At 43.9% G+C, this 21,028-nt stretch overlaps 1 protein-coding gene across 3 annotated transcripts in view; it reads right to left on the bottom strand.

Annotated features, from left to right (window-relative positions):
• Window positions 1-1,527: 1,527 nt before the first annotated feature.
• Window positions 1,528-21,028, bottom strand: part of LOC124881369 (protein NLRC3-like) — a 109,660-nt gene continuing 90,159 nt past the window's right edge. The window contains exons 5-12 of one of the 3 annotated variants that reach the window (XM_047386943.1): window positions 20,632-20,757; window positions 12,319-12,394; window positions 10,734-10,959; window positions 6,712-8,503; window positions 4,823-4,996; window positions 3,858-4,031; window positions 3,327-3,373; window positions 1,528-3,172 (exon numbers count right to left, since the gene is read on the bottom strand). In XM_047386943.1, coding sequence (XP_047242899.1) covers window positions 2,640-3,172; window positions 3,327-3,373; window positions 3,858-4,031; window positions 4,823-4,996; window positions 6,712-8,503; window positions 10,734-10,959; window positions 12,319-12,394; window positions 20,632-20,757 — 3,148 coding nt within the window. In that variant the 3' untranslated portion in view covers window positions 1,528-2,639. The remainder of the gene's footprint in view (window positions 3,173-3,326; window positions 3,374-3,857; window positions 4,032-4,822; window positions 4,997-6,711; window positions 8,504-10,733; window positions 10,960-12,318; window positions 12,395-20,631; window positions 20,758-21,028) is intronic. The other 2 variants (XM_047386947.1, XM_047386946.1) reach the window with 2 other exon arrangements.

Below are 21,028 nucleotides of genomic sequence, written 5' to 3'. Positions count from 1 at the left end.
AATCTATTATGTATGGACTAATATAAATATATAACCAATTAACATTGTTCTACCACATTTTACAATCCATTGTAAAAAAGTATTAATGTCTGTCTCCACCCGTAGTAATGTAAGGTACAGTTGAGCAAGCTGTAAAAATATAAACTACTTATAGAGATTATTATTTTAGTACATGCTGTGTAAAACATCTTACTTTGATGCATTTTGTTTTAATGCAATAATATAAAAAGCTAAATGTGCTGTTAGGAGGCTGGACAGGAGTCTCGTTAATATGATGACAAATACAACCTAGCATAACTTTAAAGAAATGCATTTATACTTGAGCAAAAGTTTTTATGTAAACGTTTTATCTTCCAGTATGTGAAAGAAAACTATCACTGACATAAGAAGTGGGACAATAATAATAATACAAAGATTTTATTGTTCAAGCATTTGTCCCACTGCTCTAGTCTCTAGATGGACTCAATCTATGTAAATACTTTAGATTATATTCTAGTTTGGTCACATTTTTGATAACTGCTATCAGAATATTTAACATCTTAATCGGAATAAAAAAGTACTCAAATCTCACATAAATTAATGAAATTATTGGAAAGTAAATTTTTAACTTCAAATTAAACTAGAACTGTTGAGGCCGAGTTGGGTTTTTAGGCCGCTCTAATCAACTTCTTTTCTGTTTTGCCAATCAAATGTTTTATAGGACTGAGATCAGGGTTTTGCGATAAGTTGGTTACATGATGAGGATCATTGGTTAACTTAAACTTTCTGACTGATGTTTTTAGATGTTTCAATATTTTCACATAATGTTTTTTGCTTATTACAACATCTATGTTGTGAGGTGCACGAGACCTTCCTGCAAAATGAAATCAGCATCTCCATTAAGCTTTATAAGCAGAGAGAAGGCTCTAAAGTGCTGTAAAACATATTGACTGCAGAAACTTCACACTGGATCTCAAGCAGCTTGGATTCTGTTTCTCCTCCAGACTCTCGGACCCTGATTTCTAAAAGTGATTAAAAACTGACTTATCTGAAAGGAGGCCCGTGGACCACTGAACACCAGTTCGATCCTTTTTTTCCCTTTGCCCAGGTAAGACACTTCTGATGTTATCCTTGGTCCAGAAGCGGATTACCACAAGGAATGTAGCAGTTCTTGTTCTTGATACGTCTGGGTGTGGTGGTTCTTGAAGCAATGAGTCCAGCAGCAGTCCATGCCTTGTGAAGTTCTTATGAACTCTTGAATAGACTTTGCTTCTCAATCATATAATTTTCCCTGTTGCCTGTCCAACTTTTCCATTTACACTTCTTCCTTCCACTAAACTTTCAATGCTTGGATACAGCACCCTATGAACAGCCAGCCTCTATACTAATGGCATTGTGGCTTACACTCCCTATAGAGGGAGTGATTCCCGGTCTGCTTGACAACTGTCATGTCAGAAGTATTCCCCAGGATTGTGAAATCCACAACATAAAACTGTTTTAAAAATACTTTTTAAAATATACTTTCAGGTTTTAATAATGAATGAGACATTTCATGAAACAATTTTATTGGGTTTGCAGCCTTTATAGGCCTGTGACTTTTATGAAACAGTATAAACAGCAGGCATAACATATGACCACCCATGATGTGGCCTTACAGTAGATAAGGTCATAACATCCATCCATTCATTGAAGGAACATCCCTCTCTGCAGGAACACTCTTCAGCCCATTCTGAGGGATCATGGCCTCTTGGTCTCCCCCCAGGGTCTCCTCTTATTTGGATGTCCCCAGAATACCTCCAAAGGGAGGTGCCTAGGAGGCATCCAAACCACCTCAATTCAACCCTTTTCGTTTTTTGTTTTATATTTTTTTCAGCAATAGAGGCGTTTATTTTTGATAGTAGGTAGACAGGAAAGAGGGGCAAAGAGAGAAGGAGACATTCGGCAAAGGTCGCTGGGTCCGGGACTCAAACCGGCCGCATCGAGGACTATAGCCTCTATATGTGGTTGCGTGCTTAACCCTTACATCAGCATCGCACCAATTCAACCCTTTTGACACAGGAGAGCAACCCCCACATCACACCCTCACCGCCTCTCGGCAGAATCAACACATAACAAGGTGTAGAGGCAGCCAGTGGTCGAGCCTTGGCTCCTGGGGCTCCTGGGGCCCAGCCGGAAACATCTACAGAATGCCTTTTCCTAAGAGAGTCTGGTGGCAGAGTAGTGCAGGGACCTGGTTCCTGGTTCCCAGCATCACAATCTGTTTTAGGGTCATAGACTAGGTGCATAACATATCACATAAAAATGTGATTTAGTTATTCCTTATTTTGAATTGGCTCATAATAATAATAATAATAATACATACAGATACAAAAACCAGTTAAAAAGGTGGAAATCACTTAGATTGACTAATGCTTAACATGAACTGAAGTTGTTTTTAAAAGTATTTATGAAGTATTGAAAAGTATAGAATGTTTTGAAGTGAGTTCAACACAGAGGTTATGAGCAGTTAATAAACTTTTTCAAAAATCTGTTTATTTGTCTGCCATCCGGTCTCTCTTTAAACCGTTTCATCTTTTCATTAGTCGACCTCTGAAGCTAGCCACATCCTGGGACAGTGTGTGTTTACAAAAATAAGGTTTGTTTAAATTGTGGAACCTACACTAAAATGAGCACCAAGACACCCTAGAATGAACCCTGGACCAAAATCCAAATCCAGGATAAAGAGGTTCAGTGAAGGTGGTGCTGAAGGAGTAGAGGTGGACCAGTGTGTCTGAGGAGACTCTGTAAAAGGACAGGGTCCCAGCAGGATAGTCCACATAGACTGCTACTCTGCCAGAGGAGGAGGAGGAGGAGGAGGAGGAGGCTTTTCTAGAGTTATGCCAAACAGCGTAACCATAATCTGAGCAGATTAGACTCCAGGAGTGATCATTAAATCCAAAGCAGGAGTCGTCACTCTCTCCCTTTCTTTTGATTCCTCTGTAACTCACTGATATGTAAACCCTCCCACTCCACTCTACCTCCCAGTAACAGCGACCAGTCAGACCATTAATGCACAGCAGCTCAAAGAGGTCAAATCTGTCAGGATGATCAGGATAGGGCTGCTCCTCTCCCACACACGTCACCTTCCTGTGGTCGTCAGATAACTTGAGGTGTTTGTTTACAGAGTTCAGGTCGACTGTGAGTGAACAGGAATCTAAACAACATAAACACAATTCAGCTTGAAAAACTGATCTATAAACAAGTCATTTTATAAACACCTTGATCATAACTAAGAAAAGAGTGATGTGAACACTGGGAGATGATTTAATGTGCCACTTTATCATAAATCAAATGAAAAACACACTTACACTTCCTCAGACCTGCTGTTAACCACTGGACTCCAGCAGGCTCCACCCTGGAAGAACGAGGCAAGAGATGCCTATCAGTCTTTTAGCATGAATACAAGGAGATTACACTGTGGAGGTTGTTAGTGATACGACTAATAGATGTTTCAACATTTTTAATTAACCATAAGTCCATCCAAATCTGACAGTAGAACAACTCGTTAATTCCCAGTTACTGTTTATATTATTCCAGACCAGGCCAGGGATAGAGGACATTATCAGATTGTCCTAGCAATCTAGGTGTTTAGTTTTTGATTAGAAAGGTGCTGGTGTCTCATATAACATTCATTAAAATTTAGTTGGAACCTGGAAAAATGTGAAACGGTTTAGGTAACATGAATACTTCTACAAGCTGCTTTAAATGGTTTCAGTGTGAGAGAGACTGACTCCTTCTGGACTGAACTCAATACTTTATTAAATTAAAAGCAATCCATAAAATTAATGATGAATATGTAACAATAAGCCACTGTGTAGCTGCAGCAGAGGTTTCCCTACTTGAGAGTCTCCAGCTTCCAGTCTGTATCATCCAGTCTGGCTGCCAGAAGCTGAACTCCTGCCTCTCCTGGATGATTGTAACTCAGGTCCAGCTCTCTCAGGTGACCAGGATTCAAGGTCAGAGCTGAGGCCAGAGCAGCAAAGCCTTCCTTGGTGATCAGGCAGCCAGAAAGCCTGCAGACACAAAAAACACAGAAATCTATCCAAAGCAATGCAGAAGTATTTATTAATGACGTCCTATGAAACACTGAAGACCCACCTGCTTGTTTTTCCCAAAAATATCTTGGAATTTTCTGTTATTTAATTTAAAACAAACTCAAACATAAACATAGTGGCTGCTTGTTTTTAATCAACAACTTGCAGAGTGAGTTGAAGTTATATAATAGCACCTTTACAGCAAGTCATTTGTCTATTCAGTTTCCTCAATATCAAGTGTTATTTTAGCCAGAAACAAATTCTTTGTTTCAAGTAGTTCATTAAAGACCTTTTCGTCTCAATAATATATTTTTTTGCACTGTCTTGCAATTAATAATATATAATGAAATATACAATTTTATTACAATTCAAATTTGAGTTTAAAATGTTAGTTTTGCAACAACCCTGCTACTATTCAGTGCAAGACACCAAATGCCCATTACAAATTCAACTCTGCAAAAGGAAGGCAAATCTAAAAAATCTAAAATTTTGTAAAATACCACAAAAAAGAATCCACAGGTGGGTAAATGTTGGTTTTGTGGAAAGCAACCATCACTTATTCAATATGTGTAGGAAAACTTAATCTCCACAAAAAGCAAGTTCTAGACCTTGGAATATTTTTATTATACAATGGAGATTATTAATGAAACACTGACTGAGTTACAAATTCTGTATTTTATTGGATTTAAAAATAACCGGTGGTTTTAAAAAGACATTTTATAAAAACGTTTTACCTCCACTTCCTCTGCTTTTGACATTTTTGAACTAACCTTAAAACCTCAAGTTCACAGTGTGGACTCTTCAGTCCAGCACAGAGCAGCTTCACTCCTGAATCCTTCAGGTCGTTGTTACTCAGGTCCAACTCTTTCACACAGGAAGACTGTGAGCTGAGAACTGAGGATAGAGCTTTACAGCTTCTCTCCGTCAGGTTACAGCCACTCAGTCTAAAAAAGCAAAATACAAAGTTTTATTTGGTTATTATTATTTATTGTAAAGAAACCTGCTGCATCAAATTCTGTTGCAAGGCTGAACCTAAGGGTTAAGTAGCCCCTTCAAGCATCGGTAACAGTTTCTGATTTTGGATTTTCTGGGTCAAGCTAATAATTAGTTATGAATAATTCACAGCAGGAAGTTCCTACATTACATCAGAGCAGAATATGCTGAAAATATTATGATGTGACATCAAGACGTTATACTGGTACAGTACTCAGATGTTTTGACAACAACTCTCATGAGGGGAAAACAGGTGATCACATCATTGTTTTATGATTGGTATCAAGAGTCTCTGATGAAACCTAGCTTCTGATACCTGCTGTAGGTCTTCTTGCTGCATGCCAGCCACATCACCAGCAAGACATGCTGCCTTGTTTTGTCTGGCCAACTTTAAAATGTCAATACCTATTTTGTTGTGCACAGACTGCTAAGTTCATTCACTTTATTTTATTGATCAAATCTGGATTAAAATTTTGTCTGATAATCAGAACTTTTTATTTTGCCCCCAACAATGACATTTAGGTGTCTATATTTACCACATTTCACATGCAGGTGGTAACTGGCATGCAAACATGTTGTGCTATGTTATTTATATTATTACAAAGCACACATTGTATTTAATTATGATGGGTGTACTCTGGTTTGCAATGTTTGGGTCAAGTGAGTCTTATCCCTGATTCAAATAATTGATTGGATGAAATGGTGGGAGTACCTAAGGCTGTTTAGAGCTGTACTTTGATGCAAGTCTGACAGTGGTTGTCAGCTTTTCTAGGTTTTATAATTAATATTTTATGGTTTAACTGTAGCTTTTAGTATTTTCATGTTTTGAACTGTTTTTACTGTCATTTTATAGCACTTTTGTAGATACTTATATAAGAGTTTATTATTATTATTATTACCTTCAACTCCATAGCTGTAAAATTAATCTTAATTTTACAGCTTTCCGCTCTCCAACACTCTCATGGTAACAGCCAGTAGCAAATACAATTTCCTCACTTAAAAAAAGGGCAGTCCGAACCCCTTTTGAACCCGTTATTCATTGCGCATGCAATCTTTGTATATACGCCCACTTATTGAACATGCGGTTTTTTTTGGGTTTTTTTTTTTTGCACAAGCGATTGAGCGCTCCTTATTTGGTGTAATAAAGAGGCTGATGTGGTTCCTCAGGTTCTCTGTGTGTTATCTGATGAACTCAGGGTCAGACAGTTATACACAGAGGGCTCTGGTTGTAGAGAGGCACAGAGTTTTAAACTGTTTCTGTAAGTTTTGTCTGCACATCAATTATGTTGAACCACAATGAAATATGGTACAAGCCAAATTATAAGCAAAGCTGGGAGTCAACATGCTAACATTAGCTTAGCACTTGTCTCAACGTTTCTCAGATGTAGATACTGTTAGAAGAAGCTAGACCTGAGACACCTCTATGTTTTGGTGTCAAGAACACATTTAGGAACAAATAAAGCTGAGGAAGTTTTAGGCAACTTGTTACCAGAACCACGGCTATTAAGATTGTGCACTTTGTATTATTGCATTTAGTTTACCTTCATTTTTTCTGTTTGATGTTTTTTTTTTTTTACATAGATCCCAGGGAATGCTACTGATTTCGCTGTTTGCAATTTTTTTTAAAATGTAAAATTAAAAAAATCTATACTTATTCTGTACTTACATAGATTTGCTGGAGGCTTTGACTACTGGCAGCAGCTTCAGTAGAACATTATCTGAAGCAAAGTATTTCTTCAGATCAAAGATCTCCAGACCTTCTTCTGATGACAGAAGGAAGAAGTTCAGAGCTGACCACTGAGCAGGAGACAGTTGATCTGCCAAAAGACTTCCTGTGTGTAGAGATTGTTGGATTTCCTTCACCAGCGACTGATCCTTTAGTTCGTTTAGACAGTGGAACAGATTGATGCTTTTCTCCACAGAAAGATTTTTATTTATCTTCTCCTTGATGTACTGGGCTATTTCTAGATTGATCTGAGATCTGGTTACTGTCTGTGACATCAGCCCCCTTAGGAGAGTCTGATTGGTCTCCAGTGAAAGACCCATAAGGTAGCGGAGGAACAGGTCCAGATATCCATCTGGACTCTCTAGGGCAATGTCCACAGCGCTCTTGTAGATATCAATCTCTGAAGATTCATGGTTTCTTTCTTCTGAATCTTTGGATTTCATTTTGTCTTCTACCAGCAGATTGACGCCAGATTTGATGAAGGTCAGATGAACATGAAGAGCAGCCAGAAACTCCTGCACACTCAGGTGGACGAAGCAGAACAAAGTGTTCTGATACAGCCCTCTCTCCTCTTGGAAGATCTGTGTGAACACTCCTGAGCGAAATGAAGCTTCTTTGAGATCGATGCCACACTCTGTCAGGTCTGATTCATAGAAGAGGAAGTTTTTTTTTAGCAGCTGCTCAAAAGCCAGTTTTCCCAGAGACTCCATCATCTTCTGGCTCTCTGGACTCCAGTGTGAATCTGTCTCCACTCCTCCATCATACTTGAGCTTCTTCACCTTGGCCTGCACCACCAGGAAATGTATGTACATCTCAGTCAGGGTGCTTGGCAGCTTTTCTCTGTTTTTGTTGTTTAACATGTCTTCCACAACTGTAGCAGTGATCCAGCAGAAGATTGGGATGTGGCACATGATGTGGAGGCTTCGTGATTTCTTGATGTGGGAAATAACCATTTTTTCCTTCTTCTTATATCTAAATCTCTTTGTGAAGTACTCATCTTTCTGTAGGTCAGTGAATCCCCTAATCTCCGTCGTCATGCCAACAAACTCAGAAGGGATCCGATTGGCTGCTGCAGGTCGTGTGGTTATCCAGAGGCGAGCTGAAGGAAGCAGTTTCCCTCTGATGAGGTTTGTCAGAAGAACATCCACTGAGGTGGTCTTTGTTACATCCGTCAGGATTTCATTGTCGTGGAAGTCCAGAGGAAGTCGACACTCATCCAATCCATCAAAGATGAAAACATTTAACTCTTCAAACCTGTAGATTCCTTTGGTTTCACTAAAAAAGTGATGAACAAGCTCCACCAAGCTGAGCTGTTTTCCTTTTAATAGATTCAGCTCTCTGAACGTGAACGGAAACATGAACTGGATGTCCTGGTTGGCTTGGTCTTCAGCCCAGTCCAGAGTGAACTTCTGTGTCAAAACTGTTTTCCCAATGCCAGCCACTCCCTTTGTCATGACTGTTCTGATTGGTTCCTCTCTTCCAGGTGGGGGTTTAAATATCTCTCCATGTCTAATTGGTGTTTCTGATCTGTCTGGTTTCCAGGACACTGCTTCGATCTGTATGACCTCATGTTCTTCATTGACCTCTCCAGTTCCTCCCTCTGTGATGAAGAGCTCTGTGTAGATCTGATTCAAAAAGGCTGGTTTCCCAGCTTTAGCAATCCCTTCAAATACATTCTGGTACTTCTTCTTGAGGTTAGACTTTAGTGTTTGCTGGCATGTGATGAATGATTCTAAAAGGATACAAAAAATACAATAATTTACTAAAATAATGTCATCATCCTCACTATCAAATAATTTCCCTCTTATGTTTTCACAGGTTGGTTTAGATATCTTGATTAAAAACAGAATTTTGCATTTACTCAGGTTATATTTGTGCTCAAGTTTCCACCAACGAAAACAGATTCTAAAGCACGAACTCTGGTTCAACTTGGGCACCACAGAATAGCTGGTTCTAATGGTAACGTTACCTGCGGGCAGGTCGAAGCTGCAGACAATAGAACATCAAGTACCGGGGTGAACATGAAGAACGTAATGTATTATCATTATTTATATGATTGCAAAAACACACTAAACATATATTGTATAACTAGTCATTTCTGTTACACTCAAGATGCTGAACATATGCAAATGAAAACAATGTACAGGGGTTGGACAATGAAACTGAAACACCTGTCATTTTATTGTGGAAGGTTTCATGGCTAAATTGGACCAGCCCGGTAGCCAGTCTTCATTGATTGCACATTGCACCAGTAAGAGCAGAGTGTGAAGGTTCAATTAGCAGGGTAAGAGCACAGTTTTGCTCAAAATATTGAAATGCACATAACATTATGGGTGAACAAATTGTTGGTGCACGTCTTGCTGGCGCATCTGTGACCAAGACAGCAAGTCTTTGTGATGTATCAAGAGCCACGGTATCCAGGGTAATGTCAGCATACCACCAAGAAGGACGAACCACATCCAACAAGATTAACTGTGGACATAAGAGGAAGCTGTCTGAAAGGGATGTTCGGGTGCTAACCCGGATTGTATCCAAAAAACATAAAACCACGGCTGCCCAAATCACGGCAGAATTAAATGTGCACCTCAACTCTCCTGTTTCCACCAGAACTGTCCGTCGGGAGCTCCACAGGGTCAATATACACGGCCGGGCTGCTATAGCCAAACCTTTGGTCACTCATGCCAATGCCAAACGTCGGTTTCAATGGTGCAAGGAGCGCAAATCTTGGGCTGTGGACAATGTGAAACATGTATCGTTCTCTGATGAGTCCACCTTTACTGTTTTCCCCACATCCGGGAGAGTTACGGTGTGGAGAAGCCCCAAAGAAGCGTACCACCCAGACTGTTGCATGCCCAGAGTGAAGCACGGGGGTGGATCAGTGATGGTTTGGGCTGCCATATCATGGCATTCCCTTGGCCCAATACTTGTGCTAGATGGGTGCATCACTGCCAAGGACTACCGAACCATTCTTGAGGACCATGTGCATCCAATGGTTCAAACATTGTATCCTGAAGGCGGTGCCGTGTATCAGGATGACAATGCACCAATACACACAGCAAGACTGGTGAAAGATTGGTTTGATGAACATGAAAGTGAAGTTGAACATCTCCCATGGCCTGCACAGTCACTAGATCTAAATATTATTGAGCCACGTTGGGGTGTTTTGGAGGAGCGACTCAGGAAACGTTTTCCTCCACCAGTATCACGTAGTGACCTGGCCACTATCCTGCAAGAAGAATGGCTTAAAATCTCTCTGACCACTGTGCAGGACTTGTATATGTCATTCCCAAGACGAATTGACGCTGCATTGGCCACAAAAGGAGGCCCTACACCATAATAATAAATTATTGTGGTCTAAAACCAGGTGTTTCAGTTTCATTGTCCAACCCCTGTACATTCCATTGTCAGACAGTCGCCATCTCCTTTTCTGTATTAACTATAGTTAAGCAAGCTTCACTATCTCCCTTTCCCCCCTGGTTGTGTAACGCCCACTGTTGATGACTGGTGGAAACACACCTCTGTGCTCAACAAAACACTAAAGTTTGAAAAAATGCAAACTGCACCGGTTCAACGAGTGTCCCTTCGGTGGAAAAACACTGTAGGTGTGGCCAGATGATCTACAAAAGAGAGAAGATTTTTCTATCTAAGACAATAAAGCTACAAATTCCTTGTGATCCCACAGGCAAACGCCAACCTTGAGGTGGCATTAAAGAAGGTCCTGAAAATCAGCTTAATAACAAAAAGTCCAAGATTCCCCTCTGATATAACAGGCAGGCCAACGGAGGAGATCATAGTCAGTGATTTCAAAGCTAGGAAGCTCCTCAGTAGCTGAGCAGAAGAAAAGCCACTAAACCTCAAATGATGTACAATACAGTAAACTAATCCTAACACAGATATAGGTTAAAGGTTAAAGAAAATTATCCATTCTCCAGCATATTAACTCTTCAGAGAAATGATCTTACTGCTTTGAAGACGGTCAGCAAGCTCCTCCTGGTTCATCCTCCTTAGGAAGTGCTGAGTGATCTTCTCAAATGCTTCTCTGCTCTTCTTCGTCTGCTCTCCATCCTCATCCTCCAAAACTTCATCCTCCTTATACCCCTCTAAACCTTCTGGGTAATCTGAACCCAGAATCATTTGGATCCTGTGCAGTTCATTCTCCTCAAAAGTGTTTATGTTCCCTTTCAGCTCCTAAAATAGAAAGATAAAAATCATTTAGCAAACGATGTGAACCAACATTAAATGAGGATGTTCATGAGTGGAGTTCTGGAGAACTTTAAACTTAGATACAGTTTTTACATGACCACTTTAACTGAGAGCATCTCTCCATAATGACATCAGGCAGGGGTCTATTCAGGTGTGAATGCTGCTTTAAATTTAGGGCTTTTCCACCAAAGTGGTTGCTGTGCTAAACCAGAACTGGTGCTGGAACCAATTGAACTGGTCTCCTGTTTGTTTTTTTTCATAACTAGAGAGTCAAGTCAGAGCCACGTCATTACGTCATTATGAGGGTCTTATCTAGTTAATGGTTGGTCCTCTTCCTGTTTTATTCTGTGCATTTGTGAAGAACAATAGTGCTTAAGGACAATTTAACAACATGAATCATGTTATTTATCCCAGTATCCCTGCCAACAGATGCTCTAATATCACCACCTAAGTGGAAAATAATTAGCTTTAAGGGCAGCTCTTAGCAACACATTTACCAACTTAAACGTCCTGACGGGTAATTTAACAAATAAACATTTTAAGGTTCAGAGACAGTGTGTTATTGTGATGTTGTTCCCCATGAGCCCGACTCGGTTCTTTCCTCTAGTTCTGCAGCAAATGAGCACTTGCTTTGAACTGGTGCTTAGTAAGCAGTAGGACCAGTTTAGCACTGTAACCAGTCGGGTGGAAAACGTCGCTTTAAGAGACTTTCAGCAGAAACTTTAGGTTCTTTATGCGCAACTGTAGCCAGAAGTTATTAAGACGGATATAAATTTTACTTTTCAGAAACTTTGCTGCTTCAGTGTTTTTCTCAGGTGTCTCTATGGTATAGTTAAGATCTGCAGACATTTCATATGTTACAAAGACTTAAATCCAAAAATACATCCAGTTCCTGTAACGCCAAATTCATTTGCATTGCCAATGAAAAACTTTGCTTCTTCATTGTGTTTCTCAAGTGTCTCCATAACAAACATTTCTTGTAATTTATATTAGTGATAATTTTGTCACCATAGGTCATAGAACAACAATCTTTAAAATTGGTTGTGAATTAAACCGTCTTAACAGACAATGTTTAAACATTTTAGACTCATTTTGATTTAAGACCAACTAGCCAGATTTACTAAGAATTAAAACATGATTTACATGAACAAAGAGAACAAGAGAAATAAACAGATTTTTAGGTTCTGAGAACTGAAATAAGAAATAGTTCATGAGATTACAATTAACAATATTATAATGAGGTTATACTTGCAAAACAGACTGTCAACCCACTGGTTAACAATATGCAGCATAGAGATAACTGTAAATCAACAGACATAAAGCAGTAGGTGTACATCTACAGACCATAAATATGGAGTCCAGCTCTCTTTGATGCTGCTGGGCAGGCTGACCGCTAGGAGCCTCTGAGATCAGCTTCAGTCTGTGGAGGAATCATGAAGACTTTGCTCACATTATGGCTCTCCACACAAAAACAAGATGAAGATCAGTTAAAGTGATTTGTAGATCTGAACAGGTGATAAAATAAATGTATATAGAAATTAGTTCTGTGTAGCAAAGCATTGCTTTGTTACACTGAACCAAGAGTAACAGATTTGGTGACGGGAGGCTGGGCTGGAGCAGGGCTGTCTATGTGGTCCACAGGTTCCCACATGTTTTTTTTTTGTTTCTGCTCTCGGTGGAGGAGGACGCTTTTCTCCTGTCTCTCTCTTTGCATATCTCCTGAATTGTGAATTATGGATCTGGTCAGCTGGTCTTTCAACGCAATTGATCAAATTTTCTCGATGGAAGACAGGGTAAGGGAGAGCCCTTTTGTCCAGAGGGAACATTCCTCTCCGGATGCACAATGGACTCCTGACAAAAGTGGAGGATTGTGTGTCTGACAATGATGTTAGTCGAGGATGTGGAAGATACGTAGATAATTGGATTTCTGATAGCAGGATTTCTGCTGCTTTTCGGAGTTTGAGGTTACCTGGCATATCGTGAAACTGGGAAAAATTGGGCACCAGTTCTGGCCATTGCAAGGCTGTCTGGCTTATGTGAAGGGATCTGCAGAGCTATCAACACTAAGCCTGAAATGTTAGGGGGGCAGAATCACAAACTGGATGTGATATTACAAGATGGAGGCTGGCTGCGATTCTTGGACTCAGAGGTGAAATGGGATAAACCTTGGAGAAGTTGTTCGCTCGGATCTGGCGAAATACCAGGAATTTGGCTGTTTGAATTTGACACAGAGAAGCACCAGCGAGACTCTCAAGGCGGACGGAAAATTCAGTCAACCTGACCCAAATAATTGTTGTTTTCTGAATCTGGCTCCCCTGCACGGCCTTGATGGCTGGCTATCTTCAACTTCTCCTGGAAGTTATGTAAACATGACGCTCTGCTCCCTCTGCCCTCTCCTTTCCCTGAGGACATCTGTGGACCTGCTCAGAACTGTGTGGCCAGTGGATGAACGTTCCATCATACCATCAAGGACAATGGGCTCTGTGACGGTGCTTCATGGACTTACTTTGCACACACTCACATGCACACACACACACATGCTCTTTTAAACATACGCACCCCTGACATACATCCTAAATACCTAAATGTGGCTCATAGATTTTTAGATTTCTTAAAAGGATTGTATTCTTACCAGTAAACCCCCAAGGATTATTAATGTCATTTGATTTGTTTTACTGTTGTTTGATTTTCTGTATCACTGTAATTGTTTTCCCACGTTTCCCATGTGGGCGTTGAAGTCCCCCCGCAGAATAATGGAGTCCCCGGGAGGCGCACTAACCCCCGACAGGGACGCCAAGAAGGCCGGGTACACCGCATTACCGCTCGGCCCATAGGCCGAAACGACAGTCAGAGACCTGTCCCCAACCCGCAGGCGCAGGGATGCAACCCTCTCATCCACTGGGGCAAACCCCAACACGAGACGGCTGAGCTGGGGGGCAACAAGCAAACCCACCCCAGCCCGCCACCTCTCCCCGTGGGCCACTCCAGAGTAGAAGAGTGTCCAGCCCCTCTCGAGGAGATGGATTCCAGAGCCCACGCTGTGCGTTGAGGCGAGCCCGACTATTTCTAGTCGATATCTCTCGACCTCCTGCACAAGCTCAGGCTTGTTCCCCCCAGCGAGGTGACATTCCACGTCCCTACAGCCAGCCTAAGCATCTGGGGATCGGACCGCTGAGGTCTCCACCTTCGTTCGCTGCCTAATCCTCTTTGCACCGGTCCCTCATGGTTCCCCCTGCAGGTGGTGGGCCCACTGGGGCATGGCCTCACGTCTCTCATTCGGGCTTGGCCCGGCCAGGTCCCGCAAGGAGCAACCAAGCCACCAGGCGCTCCCCGACGAGTTCTGACCCCAGGCCTGGCTCCAGGGTGGGACCCCGGCTCCGCCGTACCGGACGACGTCACGTGCCTCGATTTAATCGTCGTCATGAGGGATTCTGGAACCGCTCTTTGTCTGACCCGTCAACTAAAGCCTGTTTGCCATGGGAGACCCTACCAGAGGCATTTAAGACCCAGACAACATAGCCTCTAGGATCATTCGAGCACTCAAACCCCTCCACCACGTTAAGGTGGCATCTCAAGGAGGGGTGTCACCGTCGTGGGAAACGACAGTGACACCTGGAGATTCGTGATCGGGAGGAATGGCCTCCCTCATCTGAATCCGAGTGGTGTTTTGTTATTGGACTTCTGTGCTAGTCACGGATTGTCCATAATGAACACCATGTCCATAATGAACACATAAGGGTGTCCATCAGTGCACTTGGCAACAGGACACCCTAGGCAGGAGGTCAATGATCGACTTGTTGTCGTATCATCTGACCTTCGGCCGCATGTTTTGAACACTCGGGTGAAGAGAGGGGCTGAGCTGTCCACTGATCACCACCTGGTGGTGAGTTGGATCCGCTGGAGGAGGAAAAAGCCGGACAGACTTGACAGGCCAAAGCGCACAGTGAGGGTCTGCTGGGAACGTCTGGCAGAGCCCTTGGCCACAGATGTATTCAACTCCCACCTCCGAGAGAGCTTTGACCAGATTCCGGGGGATGTTGGAGACATAGAGTCCGAGTGGACCATGTTCTCCGCATCTATTGTCGAGGCTGTTGCCCGTAGCTGCGATGTAAGGTCTGGGGTGCCTGTCGCGGCGGCAATCCCCGAACCCGGTGGTGGACACCGGCAGTAAGGGACGCTGTCAAGCTGAAGAAGGAGTCCTATCGGCTGTGGTTGGCTTGTGGGACTCCTGAGGCGGCTGGCGGGTACCGTGAGGCCAAGCGTGCCGCGGCCCGGGCAGTGGCAGAGGCAAAAACCGGGGCCTGGGAGGAGTTCGTTGAGGCCATGGAGAAGGACTACCGGTTGGCCTCGAAGCAATTCTGGCAAACCGTCCGGCGCCTCAGGAGGGGGAAAGAGTGCTTCGTCAACACTGTTTACAGTGGGGGTGGGAGGCTGCTGACCTCAACTGGGGACATTATCGGGCGGTGGAAGAAGTACTTCGAGGATCTCCTCAATCCTGCCATCATGCATTCCCTGGTGGAAACAGAGGCTGGGGACTCTGGGTTGGACTCTTTGATTACCCAGGCTGAAGTCACCGAGATGGTTAAAAAGCTTTGCGGTGGCAGGGCTTCGGGGGTGGATGAGATCCGCCCTGAGTGCCTCAAGTCTCTGGATGTTGTGGGGCTGTCATGGTTGACACCCTTCTTCAACATTGTGTGGCGGTCGGGGACAGTGCCTCTGGACTGGCAGACTGGGGTGGTTGCCCCCCTTCATAAGAAGGGTGACCGGAGGATGTGTTCCAACTACAGGGGGATCACACTCCTCAGCCTCCCTGGTAAGGCCTACGCCAGGGTATTGGAGAGGAGAGTCCGGCCGATTGTCGTACCTCGGCTTCAGGAGGAGCAGTGTAGTTTTCGTCCCGGCCGTGGAACACTGGACCAGCTCTAAACCCTCTACAGGGGGCTCGAGGGTTCATGGGAGTTTGACCAACTGGTCCACGTGTTTTGTGGACCTGGAGAAGGCATTCGACTGTGTCCCTCGTGATGCCCTGTGGGGGGTGCTCCAGGAGTATGGAATCGGGAGCCCTTTACTAGGGGCCATCCGGTCTCTGTACAAGCGGAGCTGGAGTTTGGTCCGCATTGCCGGCACTAAGTCGGACCTATTCCCGGTCCATGTTGGACTCCGGCAGGGCTGCCCTTTGTCACCGGTCCTGTTCATAACTTTTATGGACAGGATTTCTGGGCGCAGCCAAGGGCCGGAGGGGGACTGGTTTGGGGACCAGAGGATTTCGTCTCTTCTTTTTGCAGATGACGTGGTCCTGCTTGCCCCCTCTAGCCAAGACCTACAGCATGCGCTGGGGAGGTTCGCAGCCGAGTGTGAAGCGGCTGGGATGAGGATCAGCCCCTCCAAATCCGAGGCCATGGTTCTCAACCGGAAAAGGGTGGCTTGTCCTCTTCAGGTTGGAGGGGAGTTTCTGCCTCAACTGGAGAAGTTTAAGTATCTCGGGGTCTTGTTCACGAGTGAGGGAAGAATGGAGTGGGAGATTAACAAACGGATCGGTGCGGCTGCCACAGTAATGGGGGCGCTGTGCCGGTCCATTGTGGTGAAGAGATTGCTGAGCCGAAAAGCAAAGCTCTCGATTTACCGGTTGGTCTACGTTCCTACCCTCACCTATGGCCATGAACTCTGGGTCATGACCGAAAGAACGAGATCCCGGATACAAGTGGCTGAAATGAGCTTCCTATGTAGGGTGGCTGGGCACTCCCTTAGAGATATGGTGAGGAGCTCGGCCATCTGGGAGGGGCTCGGAGTAGAGCAGCTGCTCCTCCACATCGAGAGGAGCCAGTTGAGGTGGCTCGGGCATGTATACCAGATGCCTCTTGGACACCTCCCTTGTTCCAGGTATGTCCCACCGGGAGGAGGCCCAGGGGATGGCCTAGGACATGATGGAGGGACTATGTTTCTCGACTGGCCTGGGAGCACCTTGGGCTGGAGCTGGAGGAGGTGTCTGGGGAGAGGGACGTCTGGGCATCTCTGCTGAGTCTGCTGCCCCCGCGACCCGGTCCCGGTTAAAGCAGAAGACGACGAGTACGAGTACGAGTGTAATGTTTTTCCTTATGTACGCCGCCTTGAGTGCCTTGTTGCTGAAAAGCGCTATATAAATAAATTTGACTTGCTTACACTCACCGGCCACTTTATTAGGTACGCCTTGCTAGTACCCGGTTGGTCGCCCTTTTGCCTTCAGAACTGCCTTAATCCTTTGTGGCATAGATTCAACAAGGTACTGGAAACATTCCTCAGAGAGTTTGGTCCATATTGACATGATAGCATCACACAGATGCTGCAGATTTGTCGGCTGCACACCCATGATGCAAATCTCCTGTTCCACCACATCCCAAAGGTGCTCTATTGGATTGAGATCTGGTGACTGTGGAGGCCATTTGAGTACAGTGAACTCATTGTCATGTTCAAGAAACCAGTCTGAGATGATTCGTGCTTTATGACATGCCGCATTATCCTGCTAGAAGTAACCATCAGAAGATGGATACACTGTGGTCATAAAGGGATGGACATGGTCAGCAACAATACTCAGGTAGGCTGTGGTGTTGACATGATGCTTAATTGATAATAAGGGGCCTTAAGTGTGCCAAGAAAATATCCTCCACACCATTACACCACCACCACCCTACCATCCGAATGTTGCAGCAGAAATCGAGGCTCATCAGACCAGGCGACGTTTTTCCAATCTTCTATTGTCCAATTTTGTGAGCCTGTGCAAATTGTAGCCTCAGTTTACTGATCTTAGCTGACAGTAGTGGCACCCGGTGTGGTCTGCTGTAGCCCATTCACCTCAAGGTTTGACGTGTTGTGCATTCAGAGATGCTCTTCTGCATGCCTTGGTTGTAACGAGTGGTTGTGTGAGTTACAGTAGCCTTTCTATCAGCTCGAACCAGTCTGGCCCTTCTCCTCTGACCTCTGGCATCAACAAGGCATCTGCGCCCACAGAAATGCCGGTCACTGGATATTTTCTCTTTTTTGGACCATTCTCTGTAAACCCTAGAGATGGTAGTGCGTGAAAATCCCAGTAGATCAGCAGTTTCTGAAATACTCAGACCAGCCTGTCTGGCACCAACAACCATGCCACGTTCAAAGTCACTTAAATCACATTTCTTCCCCATTCTGATGGTTGGTTTGAACTGCAGCAGATAGTCTTGACCATGTCTACATGCCTAAATGCATTGAGTTGCTGCCATGTGATTGGCTGATTAGAAATGTGCGTTAACGAGCAGTTGGACAGGTGTACCTAATAAAGTGGCCGGTGGGTGTATAATAGCAATAAGCCTCAACAGATCAGTCTTAAACTTTTTGCTACTTGTGTTTTAACAACATAATCAATAAAGGAGAGAAAATGTATGTTTGTAATGCAGGGACCATTTCACAGGAAACAGCCCAGATCCCAGTTCTCCTCCATCTGCATGAAGCAGGAAAGAGAATTGCCTCAATAAGGGATCCTGGTGGGGAGGTAGTATTTACCCCCAGAACTTAATGTTGCCACCACCATGTTTTACTCTGGGTGTGTTTGAAACATGGTGGTGGCAGTATCATAGTGAGGTCTTTATCAAGATGGCATCAATTAAAAATTGTATTTTCAGTATGATAATGATACTAAGTATGCAAGTGTGGCCTGATTAGGACTGAATGATATCAGGAAGGATGTGATATGTGATAATATTTGGGAATGTTGCAATAACTATATGAATTAAGATAAATAAATAACTCAAAGGTTGCAAATGTTTCTGCTTTGGGTTTCATTGAAAACATAGACCCATGTTCATGATTCCTCCGTCCATTTACTGGAAAAAGAAATAAAAATGATTTATTCCATCTCAGGGCTGCACGCTGGAGCAGTTGGTAGCACTGTTGCTACCAACTTGCTACCAATCTTGGTATCTAGACCAAGACCTTGGTCTAGATACCAAGATGTCGCCGACGATGGCAGCCTCGGAGCTTCGCTCTCTCTTTGTTTTTGTATTTTGTGTGTTTTTATGTTCTTCGAGCCACAGTTCTGTAGTGTCGGGCCACAATCCTGTGGTCTCATTCAGTAGAGAGGAACTTCTCAACATCAGAGAGTCCTCTCTTGGGTTTTTTTCACCATCTTTCGTCGATCCGAGGTTCACTGAGATTAAATGACTACAGGCCTGTAGCCCTGACGTCTGTGATCATGAAGTCCTTTGAGCGGCTGGTGTTGAAGCACCTGAAAGACATCACAGGCCCCTGCTGGACCCCCTGCAATTTGCTTACCAAGCAAACAGGTCGGCAGATGATGTTGTCAACTTAGGTCTACACTTCATCCTGCAACACCTCGACCACCCAGGGACGTACGCCAGGATCCTGTTTGTAGACTTCAGCTCGGCCTTCAACACCATCATACCAGACATCCTCCACCAGAAGCTCACCCAGCTCAACGTCCCAGCCTCCACCTGTCAGTGGATCAACAGCTTCCTGACGGACCGACAGCAGCAGGTGAGACTGGGGAGCATCTTCTCCCGATCCAGATCAATAAGTACTGGTGGCCCCCAGGGTTGTGTTCTATCCCCACTCCTCTTCTCTCTGTACACAAATGACTGCACCTCATTGGACTCGTCCGTGAAACTCCTTAAGTTTGCAGACGACACCACTGTCATTGGACTGACCCAGGATGGTGATGAGTCTGTATACAGACAGCAGGTGGATCGGCTGGTACACTGGTGCGGTCCTTGAACTGAACCCACTCAAGACTGTGGAAATGGTGGTGGACTTTCGGAGAACACCACCCCCATACACCCCCCTCACCATCCTCAACAACACTGTATCGGCCGTGGACCACTTCAGGTTCTTAGGAACCACCATCTCTGAGGACCTGAGATGGTCCTCACACATAGACACTGTTCAAAAGAAGGCCCAGCAGAGACTGTACTTCCTGAGGCAACTCAAGAAGTTCAACCTTCCACGGGAGCTGTTGGTCATCTTCTACACTGCCATCATTCAGTCTGTCCTGTCTTCATCCATCTCAGTGTGGTTTAGATCATCCACAAAACAGGACAGGTGCAGACTGCAACGAATAATCAGGAATGCAGAGAGAATAATCAGGGCTGGCCTTCCCTCCAGGAAGGACTTATACAGGTCTAGGATCAGGAAAAGAGTTGCTAAAATCTCTGCACACCCCACACACCCTGCACATAAACTGTTTAGAGTTTTACCTTCAAGGCGCCGCTACAGAGCACTGTTCACTAAAACCAGCCGCCACAAAGACAGTTTCTTCCCCCAGGCTGTTTCTCTGATGAACATTCAATAGAGTACAGAACAACAGCATACAGATGTTGCAAATGCACCTTTTTTATTAGATATGTGTATATTGTACATTATAAATTGTAAATTTGTATATTCTGTAATGCAAAAACAGAACAAAAGAGCAAAGTGTACCGGAGTCAAATTCCTTGTTTGTATGTACGAACTTGGCAATAAAGCTGATTCTGATTCTGATTCTGATTAAGTCCAGTTTGAGTCTCATCTGACCACATTTTTGCTTTGTCCCCTTGAGCCACTACTACGTTTTCATGGCACTGTGCACATTGAGATCGAACATTACATCTTATTAATTTAGATTTAAGACAGTTACATCATTTAGATGTTGCTCACCTCTCTGTAGCTGAAGGACGGTCTGATTTAAAATCAAAAGGCAGAGACCTTGATGAGTCACTCCTCCAGGATTCAGCGCTGGGTTCACGTTTCCTTCCATGTTTACGGTCATCTTCAGGTTTGTTGCTGTAAATAAAGCTGCTTAAGTGATGTGGGTGCTGTGCTCAGATACAATGAAGAGACAGTAAAAGGACACCTGACCTCTGAGGTTTGCTCTGGTCCCAATGTGCCAAACTGCAAAAGGAACATTTAGTAACTTTCTCTGATTAATGCCTTTCTTCTTGTCACTTTTCAATAAACACCAGCGGCCTCATGTACGAAGCGTAGTTACGCAGAAAAATCTTGCGGCACAATGTTTTACGTACAACTTGGCATGTACTAAAATGAACGTTGCGTG

The sequence above is a fragment of the Girardinichthys multiradiatus genome, chromosome 14 (genome assembly GCF_021462225.1).
Source record: "Girardinichthys multiradiatus isolate DD_20200921_A chromosome 14, DD_fGirMul_XY1, whole genome shotgun sequence".
NCBI lineage: Eukaryota > Metazoa > Chordata > Actinopteri > Cyprinodontiformes > Goodeidae > Girardinichthys > Girardinichthys multiradiatus.
This window is presented reverse-complemented; position numbering and strand designations above follow the sequence as displayed.